This window comes from Podarcis melisellensis (assembly GCF_964234715.1).
Source record: "Podarcis melisellensis genome assembly, chromosome: 10".
Classification (NCBI taxonomy): domain Eukaryota; kingdom Metazoa; phylum Chordata; class Lepidosauria; order Squamata; family Lacertidae; genus Podarcis; species Podarcis melisellensis.
In genome coordinates this window covers 21,082,983-21,095,476 of record NC_138542.1, presented here as the reverse complement: position 1 = coordinate 21,095,476, position 12,494 = coordinate 21,082,983, and the positions used below count along the sequence as shown (strand labels likewise).

Here is a 12,494-nt window from a genome sequence, read left to right as displayed (position 1 = left end):
ACAAAATTACTTGTGTGAGTTCATTCACCTCATTTGTAATGCACCCGAATCTGTTAATATTCACGCTCAGGTCTACATGATTGACAGTTACCTTTTCTGCCTCCCAGTTCCGGGGATTCTTAAAAGGAAATATTGGCATGCACTACAGAGATAGAGACATTTCTCCATGCCTGAGATAAAGAAAAGATTGGCAGTTCTCAAGCAATGTCTGTTTGTTCTATAGGCAAATATTTGTTATTGGACCCTAGGCGCTGGCGAGGTGCTGTTATCTGTGAAAACACTGCAGTGGCACCACGTGATAAAATGCTGGTTTTAAGACGGCCCCTGAGGAACTGTCTCATCTTGTTGTATGGGATCTTATTTTGAGCTGCTGTGGTTTGAGGGCATGTGGGATAATTTTCCCAGTCTGGATGTATCTTGCGTCCAGAGGGTGACAAAGGCATCCGTGTGGGAGAATGCGCTGGCCTCTGTCTTGAAAGAGGCAGTTATTCCCCCTCCCATTATACAGTAGTTCCACAACTTACGTTTCAGGGATCACGTCTGAAGCCGAAATTGTGTATAGCCCAAACCCACTGGGTTCAATGGTGAATGGGAATGCCAAAGTAATTTTCCCCACAACCCCAGCCCCTTTTTATATTTCTTTGTGTAAAGGTGAATGTGCACAAGTTGTGGGCTTGCCGTAATACAATGGTACCTCGGTTTTCGAATGTAATAATAATAATGATAATAATAATTTATACCCCACCCATCTGGCTGAGTTTCCCCAGCCACTCTGGGTGGCTCCCAATTGTGTGTTAAAAACAATACAGCCTTAAATATTAAAAACTTCCCTAAACAGGGCTGCCTTCAGATGTCTTTTAAAAATAGGACAGCTGCTTATTTCCTTGACTTCTGATGGGAGGGCGTTCCACAGGGCGGGCGCCACTACCGAGAAGGCCCTCTGCCTGGTTCCCTGTAACCTCACTTCTCGCAATGAGGGAACCACCAGAAGGCCCTCAGCACTGGACCTCAGTGTCAGGGCTGAACGATGGGGGTGGAGACGCTCCTTCAGGTATAGAGGACCAAGGCCGTTTAGGGCTTTAAAGGTCATCACCAACACTTCCATTCTGGTAGTCCGTTTGCGTTCCAAAGCATTTGAAAACCTAAAACTGAAAGCGGAAGCCTCAAAGCGGAAAGCTCAAAATGGAAGCCGCGTTTCCTGTTTGACTTCTGAGGCACGTTTGAAAGCCGAGACATTTATTTCCGGGTTTTTGGCGTTTGAGTTCCGAAACGTTTGACTACGGAGGCATTCGAAAACCGAGGTACCACTGTATTAGTTAAATATAAAGAAGGCGAAAGTTTCTGTCTACAACGCACAGAATCTTAGGAAAATGGGAGGGCAGCTCCCATTTCAAATAAAGCCATGACAAAATATCCGACAGTAGTGGTTTTATTGCCTGCAACAATACACATAGCTCTTTTTTTTTTTTTCCTGAAGCACTGTGAGTGCAAACTGGAACAATTTTTAAAATCATAGGAGGACAGAAATTTCCACTCGGGCCAGTGCAATGCTGGCTTCATCCCATGAGGGAAGTTCCCTGGTCTGACTTTGCAAGCACTGAGGGAAACTGCTCAAGAGGAAAGAAGCTTAAAGGTGGGTTCATATATCTCAGAGTCACATGGCAGCCACTTCAAGTTTTTTGTGGGAATGCAAAAGTCGGCAGACTCCAACCTTTGGCTTCCACTCAGAGTTACCCCCACATACCCATTTTTGAGCATCAGTGGACGGGGGACCAACTTGGCCCGAAGCCAGAGAAGTTCAGCTTGCCATGTGCCGACATTTGCGACACAGTCCGCTTTTAAGCAGCTACCACAGGATTGGCAAGCATTTAAATTAGCTACTATAACATGTGAAACAAGAATGTGGCTAGGTGGAAACAACCGTAACTCTATAGTACACATAAAATACAGTAAGATGCACTTTTTGCAATTCAATAAATACATTTTAATCTCTTTACCATGTTGCTTCGGAGAAGACTTCCTTCTCCGTTAAATTGCAGTCTCTGCAGAGGTCCAGAATGAGAAATGCTGTTTGAAGCACTGTGTTTGTTAACGAGGATCTCAGAAAATGGCATTTCAACAAACTTGGGTCTATACCCAAGCCACCGGAGAAGGGGAGGCAAGGCAAGCTGTTGCTCATTCCCAGTCCAATAAACCGCTCCAACTTCCTACTCCAACAAACAAGGTTGCCTTTCCCCAATCTGGTGCCTCCTAAATGTTTTGAACTACCGCATTTTTCGCTCTATAAGACGCACCAGACCACACCTAGTTTTTGGAGGAGGAAAACAAGAAAAAAATATATTCTGAATCTCAGAAGCCAGAACAGCAAGAGGGATCACTAAGCAGTGAAAGCAGCAATCCCTCTTGCTGTTCTGGCTTCTGGGATAGCTGCGCAGCCTGCATTCGCTCCATAAGACGCACACACATTATCCCTTACTTTTTAGGAGGGGAAAAGTGAGTCTTCTAGAGCAAAAAATACAACTCCCACCATCCAGGATAATTGGGCATTCTGTGTGTGGCTGGTGGAACTGCAGTCCAACAACATATGGAAGACGCCAGGCTGGGCGAGGCTGGCTGGACAAGTGTTGGCCATCCATTCATCCATCTCCCCATGCAATCTAGATTAAAGCATGCTCCAAGCTATGGCCCACAGAATGCTTTCTACAGGTACAAACAGCTCTAGATGGTTCAAGAAAATGAACCAGGTCATGTGCTACAGGAAGGAAACCAAAAGTGAAGAGTAATCAAGCCAGAATTAAACACATGTATGTATCATTGGCTTCAATGGGAGAGTTAACACCACACACATTCTGAACAAAAAATGGACAGGGCAGGAAAAAGAGGATTAAAGACATTATCCTCACGATCCCTTGCTGAGAAAGAATGTAGAATCTCTCTTCAATAAATCCAGTTCCAAGACCATTCACCACTTAATTTCCTCTCCTAAAAGTGGGTATTTCAGATATAACTCATTTATTAGCATTTTAAAAATCTCTCTGGACCACATAATTTAATTTGAACATTAAAAATTAATTTTAAAAGTAGATGTTTGAGGTACAGTGGAACCTCGGGTTGCGAACGTGATCCGTGCGGGAGGCACGTTTGGAACCCACAGCGCCGCGTCTTCACATGCGCAGGTCACGATTCAGTGCTTCTGCGCATGCGCAAAACACGATTTAGTGTTTCTGTGCATGCATGAGCGCCAAAACCCGAAAGTAACCAGTTCTGATACTTTCAGGTTCGGCGCGGTGCGCAACCCAAAAACGTGTAACCTGAAGCATCTGTAACCCGAGGTACCACTGTATTTCTTTTTTTAAAAAAAACAGCTAGATAAAGACACTGCTAAAAACACACGTTTCTCTTTTTACAAAATTTAAAAGTGTGAAGTAAAATGTGAATATGGATTTCAGTTCTGCTATACATACACATGCCTTATTATATACAAATAACATCCCTGATCTTTTAGAGGCAATTTCCACAAAGTCCAAGCAGAGGGGTTGAAATAGGCTTTCCCAGCAATTTATCAAGTCCTATCAGCTTACAAACAACTAACTGTGCACCAACAATTAGCTTGCCCATGGGATATGGGCTCTGTGAGTCTAGGTGCACGTGGTGGGAGGGCTGGATGTTCAGGGTTTTGAAATGCTGGGGGAGAAAAAGATCCGAAGATCCAACTTCGGAATTGCACTGGCTATGGCTACACGGGGAAGCTAAGACACATGGATTTCACTAAGCTGCAGCTGAATATGTTTCACCCATTGGCCGGTCCTACCATTAGCCGGAGTGAGAGCACTGCCTCAGGCAGCAGATTCTGAGCAGCAGCAGCAGCCACTCCTCTCTATAGGAAGACAGAGCGGTGTATGCCACAGTCCTTAAATTAGTGTGGCTCCCTCAGGTGTGACAGAGGATGCCATCCCATCATAAACATCAAAGTAAGATTCAAAAGCCAGTCTAGGTGGATTCTGTACACGGAGCGGGAAAGGTGATTATCTTGGATTTTTTTTGTAAAATTTAAGAAAGAAAGAAGCACTTAAAAGAGAAAGAGATCCCTGTTTTCCAACCTCATGGCTTTAGATCCTTTTCCGGGTTTTGAAGGGTCTGCCTTCGGCTGTGATTAACAACCCCAGAAAAAGCTTATCAGAGTGCAACATATCCAACAGCTGCGGCTTGCAACACATCAGAGTATCAGAGTGCAACACATCCAGCTACCATTTCTTCAAACGATTATGAAAATTACTTAAATTACAAGTAAGCAAAAACACTGATCAGCTCTCAGTGCTGAGCAAGTTGCCCACACTCTTACCTAATCATTTAAAATCAAATGTTCAGACAGAATCAAAGAGCCCTAAAGTCATAACCTGAATGGTGTTCTTTTTGACAGATGCTTCTTAATTTTAAAATGTTGATTATTTTTTTTAAAACGTTTTAAGGCCCTGCTACAATCAGCATTTTATATAATGCACATCTTCTCACGAAACAGAACCTATTCACTCTCGGTACTTAAAACAATAGATATATTTTAGTGGTAAAACTATAGCTAGAACCTTCAGGTCACGTACGTTTTAAGAAACAGAAAGGTTAAGAGCCCGGGATCACTGTCATTTATGAAGAACATCTCCATTCATTCTGTTTTCTTCTCTGAATCAGAATGATGACCTCAGACTCTTTTTTCAAATGTACAATTAGCAAAAGTGACGATCACCCTAAAGTTCCTCCATTTCAAAGTGTGTGGTGAAGCTGTTTGCCATGGATGTGTGCTCCAAAATCCTCGTCAGGCTGGGTTTCAGCAGTTCCACTGAATGACATGACAGGTGCTGTGTGGTGTCATTCTTCAAGGACAGCATTTGATCTGTACCTGGGCCACGTCGGTCGTAATACAGAGCCCACAGCAAAGTAATAGTGAGGATCATCGCCAGAATCTGGGTGACCCCAATCGATATTCCAAGAAACCGAAGCACTTGTAGTTGTTTTGTTCCTCTCAGGAAAGTATACATCTTTTTACCACAACCCTGTGGACCAAGAGAGATAAGAAAGGTCAACCACCATTGGAAGTCATGACCCCAAATTTCCAGATCTTTTCCACAACGCTTTTTGGTGTTGCTGCTTTAAAAAGGTAAAGGTAAAGGGAGCCCTGACCATTAGGTCCAGTCGTGACCGACTCTGAGGTTGTGGCGCTCATCTCACTTTATTGGCCGAGGGAGCCAGCATACAGCTTCCGGGTCATGTGGCCAGCATGACTAAGCCGCTTCTGGCGAACCAGAGTAGCGCACGGAAACACCGTTTACCTTCCCACTGGAGTGGTACCTATTTATCTACTTGCACTTTGACATGCTTTTGAACTGCTAGGTTGGCAGGTGCAGGGACCGAGTAACGGGAGCTCACCCCGTTGCGGGGATTCGAACCGCCGACCTTCTGATCAGCAAGTCCTAGGCTCTGTGGTTTAACCCACAGCGCCACCCGTGTCCCTCTTGCTGCTTTATGTCAGTCCTTAAAACAAAACAGCTATCATCCACAACTTCTTCTGGGAGAAGGGTGCTGACCTAGAAGCTAGATGGACATAGCCAAGTTGAAATTTCTGCTTTGTGTCCACTTGGGTTCTTGGCGCAGCACCAACATAATAAACAACTGTCTGACTTTTAGAAGACATCTGAAGGCAGCCCTTTTAATGTTTGAGGTTTTATCATGCTTTTAATATTCTGTTGGGAGCCGCCCAGAGTGGCTGTGGAAACCCACCCAGATGGGCGGGGTATTATTATTATTATATCATTGGCTTGTTGGCCATGTGTCCTGACTGGCTGGGTTCGGGAAGTAGCTGATATATTTTGCAAGGGGAGGTGATCCCAGCTGCCCTAAGGAATCAGGCATGGGACCAGCCCAAAAGCCCACCCAGGACTCCAAAGATCATACAAACTGGCTGAAAATATTCTCTGTTGGGGCAAGGTGCTTGTTGTGTTAATCTGAGCATCCTAGGAGCTTGGTTTCAGGCCTGGCTTTGGGCCCCAAGAGGGTCTTATCCTGACAGAATTCCTATCCTAGGAGAAATAAAGATGAATTAATAGTTCTCCTTGAGTCTTTGCGGGTCGAGGTACCTGATCATGTTATCCTTCTAGACTGACTATCTAGAAAAGAAATTGGTACCTGCACTGATTCTCACCTTGATAGGCTTTTCAAGCTTTTCACCTCAGTGCTAAGAAGATGTTGCAATGCTCCACAGCATGTGTGTTATATTGTTCTGCTACACACTGTTCGATTCAATTCGAAGTATTGATTCTTTCCTTTAAAGCCCTTTTTGAGGAAAAGGAACCTCAAAAACAGCCTACTCCCATGGGCACCTGCCCATCGATTGAGGTCATCTTCAGAGGTCCTTTTCCAGGTACTCCCTATGCTCTGAGGGCAAGTCCCTTAACCACAGTAGTAACATTTGGAACGCTCCCATCTCAGAGAAAGTTGCCTGATACTAAAGCTTACAACCTTCCACTGCCAGGAAAAGCCTTTTTTTTTTTTCATTTTCCCCATGCCATTTAGTTTATTGTTAGAGTTGCTTTTAATTCTGTCTTGTGTGTGTGTTTTTTTATTGCTCTGCTGTTCCAGCGTTTTATCTGCTTTCAAATGCTGATATTTAATGGCATTATTATTACTAGTGAGCTAGCTGTCCTGGGGAGTAGGAACGCCAATGAACAAGACAATAATTTTCAATAAATTAAAGAGAGAAAGAGAGAATTTTTAGTTTCCTAGTCATAAAACAGCCTTTTCTGTTCTGGCACTTCCCCCTCCCCCGTTTTCTACTGAACCTATTGATGTCACAAAAATTTATGTTCGTTAAAAAGCCAAGATGCCAAGATCTCTGAGGACTTTGAAGAAAGTCTCCAAAGCTCCATATCACTATACAGATATTTTTAATGAACTCCCAAAATGATGAGATGAGTTTGTTCCTTTCACAGGAAAGCACATTCTGTTGAAAAAGAAAGCTATAGGTATCTCATGGAGAAGATTCAAAAGGCCACGCTCTCCACATACTTCTGAGGGATCTTTGGAGCTATGTGACAAGTGAAAATAGAGACTCATTGATGGGATCGCCTATAATTATTCACTAATAGCCGTAAAGTTCATACTCCATCCAAATCTCTGCACAAAACACTTCAGCTCTTCAGATAAAAGAAGTGGGAAGATAATGAAAAGAGCGAGGCATTTAATTCACTGCAGGTGAAATTAAAAGTCCTTTGTAGTTTGCATATTATCACAATGCGGAAACATAAAACTGGAGTTTGGGGTTTTTTAAGCGAGGGAAACGAAACTTGTGCAAGGAGGCAAATTAGAAGAGCAGAATTTTTGAACCAATGGCTTAATAATAATAATAATAATAATAATAATAATAATAATAATAATTTATTCACAAGAAGAACATACGTTTAAAGAAGATTGGAAAATGTTTAATGAATATATGGGGGAAATTATGTACACTTGAAAACGTTGGCAAGCATTAAGATAAATTCAACAGTGTGAATAAGTTTTGATGGATGTAATAATGGAAGACTGACTGGTTTAGTTTATGTAAGATATAGAGGGGTTTATAATATGCAAAATGAACCATGGAAAGAGAAGAAGGGAAGTCATTGCTATTTTAAGGATGTTTAAATGAGTATTCCAAATTGTAAAACAGAAAATTTAATAAAAATTATATATTTTTTAAAAAAGGAAGGAGAGTTCACCACCTCCTGAGGGAGACTGTTCCACTGTTGAACCACTCTTACCATTCAAAAGCTCTTCCTGATGTTTGAATGACCTCCATGGGAAGCTACTGCCATAACAGCAGCACCCACCTTCCAAAGGTTAGAAACGAACATGTTGTGGACGTCCTTACCTCCTGGTAAAGGTCACTGAGATCCTCATGGTGCGCCTGTTTGGAGCATCCTGGGAATTCTCTGACGCAACAGGAGTCTGGAGGCCAGTCCATCTCCGTCATTTCCAGCCAGTCCGTGAAGTACACAACTCCACAGCATTTAAACTGCAAAAGGAAGGTGGCACAGGTGTGATGCTCCATGGGAATTAAGAAGAATTCGAGGTCCCCTTCCGCCCTGCACCCCGTATGGAGCCTAGTATGACTTTGAATGCACCTTATTTCTCCCTTCAACTAAATATTCTGGTGTGCCTTTATGTGGAAAAAGTAGAATTTCTGACAGATATTGAGTGAATCCAGAAAAGTGAAAGGAGAGTAAAGTCAAGATAGAAGAAGAGATTAAAGAAATAGAAGAAGAGATTAAAGAAATAATGAAATGCGTTTAGGCTAGTTGGAAAACTAAAGTAGCGTAACAAGAGTGGCTGGAAGTCAAGTCACTTGGTGGGTGTCCGTGTGGGGTAGGTGTGTAGGTATGTTGATATGTACAGTATAGGTAGGTATTATATAGAGTAATGTAGGTATGTTTTATGTTATGAAAATAAGGTAGCATGTTACGTATGTGTATTGCGTAAATGTATGTGTTTTATGTGTAAATAAATAAATAAATAAATAAATAAATATTCTGGTGTGCCAAGTTGGCTACTTCCTTCTGCTTGTCAGACTTCCACCTTGACTGAAATTCATAAATCACTGACTCTAGAAATGGGCCATAAACTCCAGGAAAGCTCAAGCGAGATCCCACCCCCCACCCCCCACCCCTACACTAAATTGTGTGATTTGTAGTCATTAAACACATTCCCCTTAACCTCGAGTTCATTCCTGTGTCTTGCGATGCATAGCTCTTTTTAACAAGTTGGTATTAGAAAGTCAAAGAACTCTGCATAAAAATACTCAGCCAAGTATTTTTTTTTTTAAAAAAACTAACATCCTTTCTAAACTAAAACTATCTGCTTTTAGTAAAATAAAAAGATAGGCCCTCATTAGGGCAGAGAATGAGCGCCGCTCTAACGCATTCAATAGCTGATCTGTAAGCGGTCAAAAATAGTTAGCAGAATGTTCAAAACGGGAAACACACCAAATCAGTTATAGCCCCATAATAGGAAGACAGCTTTTCTAATTAAGCCTCCTCAAAGATTGCCCCTGGCCAGGGATACATTTAATATGTATCCCTATTTCCAAAGTGCTGCTGGGGTTCTGGCTAATTTTAAAGAAAGGACTACAGCAGGAAATTCTATTCTTAGGCAGTCACTTCTGCGGCATTTAAATCAGGCAGAAGGGCATTCTGTACCTGAAGAATCTCAGCTTTCTTCTTTTTAAAGCAGGTTTCTAGCCCTCATGAAACAGAAACGGGCTTCAAAGTGCGTAGCAACAAATTTCAAAAGAACAGATGCACTGGTCAACTGAAACAAAACTGCGATGTCTCCTTAAAGACTAAGATTGATTGTGGCGTGAGATTTTGTGGGCCAGAGCTCATTTTGTCAGGTGCAACTTGCAGGTGTATGTCTCTCACACACAGAAGGAAAGAGTGGAGAATATTAGTTCAAACTGACACCAAAAGGCCACAGCAAGGCAAGAAATAACTATCATGTCTCCTTATTATGCAGAAATGAAGTCCAGTGGAAAACTGGGAGAACGGGGACAGGGGATCTGAAATCTTCAGATCCTAACTGATAACGAATGGCAATGCAAGATAAATAATGAAAATAGATACCTATGGAGGAAGAGTTTCTGAAGGAACCTTCTGAAGCAAGTTCCTATGAAGACAGATAGATCTAATAACTGGGGTTGCATCCAAGTAAGTTATACTCAGAGTCGACCTTTTAAGATTAATGCACTTAAGTTACTCACATCCAATAGCTTTAGTAGGTTTACTCAGAGTAGGACTAGCACTGGATATAACCTATGAATTCCAATTAAGCAGCGTCACGGGGGGAGTCTCACTCTGAAATATGACAATGTTCCAGTCTGCATTGAAGAGTGAAATACACATTCCATGTTTCTGAGCATTGCTGTTATAAAATGTCTGATTTATTTCTATTTATTCTGAGAATAATGACAGCCTGGTTTTGACCTATGTTTCTGTGCAAAAGCATGCTCCATTATTTGGAATGGCTCTCATTTACATTTTTGCTCTGCATAGCAATGGATTAATAGATATTGCATTGATGGGCCTTTGGGATTCACTCTGAAACAACATCCTCTCTTCTGCTGTGTGTGTGTGTGTGTGTGTGTGTGTGTGTGTGTGTGTGTGTGTTAAGGATTGCACACATACTGCTCTAACCCTGCAAAAAAACACCACCACAAAAAAAAATGTTGTTTGGCAGGTTTATAGCTAGAAGTGTTTGGGGAGGTGAGTGAGATATATTTAAAGGGGCGCTGTGAAAACCGTAAACACAAAAATTTTCAAAGAGCTGAGACGTGTTCACCAAATTACCATAATAAATTGTTCAGGTTCTAGAAACATTTCAAAATGATCCCCTCCCCCTCTTTCCTTCTCCTTCTGTGATGGAAGCCCTATTTGGGGACTTCCCTGGCTTTTTTCTGGCCCACGGAGGACCAGTCTGGATAGTTGGCCTTGGTGAAGATTCGACATTTTCTCCCCCCAAACCGTTTTTGATCGGGGCTTCCGCTGAAATGAGGCTGCATTTTAAGTTGTATTTTAATCCTGTTTTTAAGTTGTATTTTAATCAATTGTTTTTATATTTGATGTTAGCCGCCCTGAGCCCGGTCTTGGCTGGGGAGGGCGGGGTATAAATAAAATAAAATAAAATAAAATAAAATAATAAAAACAAATGCCAAGTGCCCATCGTTTTGCTATCGAGCCAAGAAAAGCGCTGACTTTGTCTTGCCAGCCAAGCAAATAACCACGGCCAACGAGAGTTGGTTGGACTCAACCAGGGGAGGAAGTGTAAAAAAATCTCCCACCATTCATCTGCGCAAGCAATAAAGCAGCTGTATTCCACGGGCAGAGCTATACTAACTCCCTGGTGCCACCACGACCCAGTGACCACTTGTGCTCACAGCCTGGGTCCTCACAGTTGCAGCAGCGGAAGCTGTTGTGTTGGAGGAAGATGGTGCATTCTTCCTGAGCCAGCTTTGGGATGGAGCATCAATTGGGTCTGGACTGGACCCAATGCAGTGGATCCTGGGCTGGCTCATTCCCCACCACCACCACCCAAACACCCTATTTCAGGGATGCCACCAGTGAACAATAAGAGGCCAGTAAGAGGCCGGCTGAGGCCATGGAAGTGAGTGGAGGGCTATGTCTGCCCAATCTAAATCTTGTAGCAAGTGGTGGAATTGCAACCAAAGTCACACACAGCGTAAACCCATTTAGATCCGTGGCATGGCTAACTTGAGTCCATTTATTTCAGTGGCTTAAGTATGACTTAAATGCGATTTATTGCGATGTCATTTTGCTCACTGGAAAGCAGGATCAGGTTAATTTCTGAATGAGCATTTGGGTAAAACGCTTCTGTACATTTTCACTTAAGTTTCTGTAAATAGATGGAGGTTTTCCCCAGTTAAAGTAGGGTTGCCATATTTTCAAAAAGTGAAAATTCGGATGCAAAAGTTGTGGAGCATTTTTTGCAAAGAAGAGGAAGAAGGAAGAGAAGAAGAAAAAGATTCTGAGCTACAGTGGTACCTTGGGTTAAGAACTTAATTCATTCTGGAGGTCTGTTCTTAACGTGAAACTGTTCTTAACCTGAAGCACCACTTTAGCTAATGGGGCCTCCCGCTGCTGCCACCAGGTGATTTCTGTTCTCATCCTGAGGTAAAGTTCTTAACCCAAGGTACTATTTCTGGGTTAACGGTGTCTGTAACCTGAAGCGTCTGTTACCTAAGGTACCACTGTATTTTTAAGGAAATTCTGACATGGGTTGCCATACATCCAGATTTTCCAGGACGTTTCAGCAATTTCCCCCCAGACACTGTCTCCAACTGCCATATTCCAGATACGTCCCGGAAATTCTGGATGAATGGCAGCCCTAAGTTAGAGCAAAGCATTGGGAGAGGGAGTCTCAATTACTGATCACGGCAGCAGTTCCCCACAAGTACTCCCCACAGCTATTTCAGAAACTGAGCTTTCTGGAGGAAAACGTTAGTGACTCCATTTTTAAATCCAGTCACCCGAGTGCAAGAAAGGAAGTTATTTTTTCAGGTTAAGCAAACCAGAATTCTTTCATTCTGTCTTCATAAAAAGCTGCTATTTCTTCTAACGCTTGCATAGCTTTAGAGGAGTGCAACTTTAAACTTGTTAATTCTACGTTCTGTCTATTGAGTGCTTTCTAAAACAAATACAGACATCAAATGTGGCCAGGAAACACTTAAATAAACAGGAAATCTGTGCAACAGTGATAGATTTCAGATTTCAACCAGGGCAAGAGAACGACAGGCATTTAAAGTGTTCCTTTTCCTGTGCCTGAACATATATCTAGAATTAATGGCTTTTACCTTGTGCACTTCCATGCTTTCGCTATAGAATAGGTCATTCTTTTTTTAAAAAAACCAAACAAACAGTGCTGTTTTCCCTCAGCAAGGATCCAAAAATATACAA

At 42.3% G+C, this 12,494-nt stretch overlaps 1 protein-coding gene across 4 annotated transcripts in view; it reads right to left on the bottom strand.

Annotated features, from left to right (window-relative positions):
* Positions 1-1,416: 1,416 nt before the first annotated feature.
* The window catches only part of TSPAN12 (tetraspanin 12), an 86,049-nt gene continuing 74,971 nt past the window's right edge, over positions 1,417-12,494 (bottom strand). For all 4 annotated transcript variants that reach the window (XM_081929037.1, XM_081929036.1, XM_081929038.1 and 1 more), the window contains 2 exons: positions 7,901-8,044; positions 1,417-5,048 (listed from right to left, as the gene is read on the bottom strand). In XM_081929037.1, coding sequence (XP_081785163.1) covers positions 4,743-5,048; positions 7,901-8,044 — 450 coding nt within the window. In that variant the 3' untranslated portion in view covers positions 1,417-4,742. The remainder of the gene's footprint in view (positions 5,049-7,900; positions 8,045-12,494) is intronic.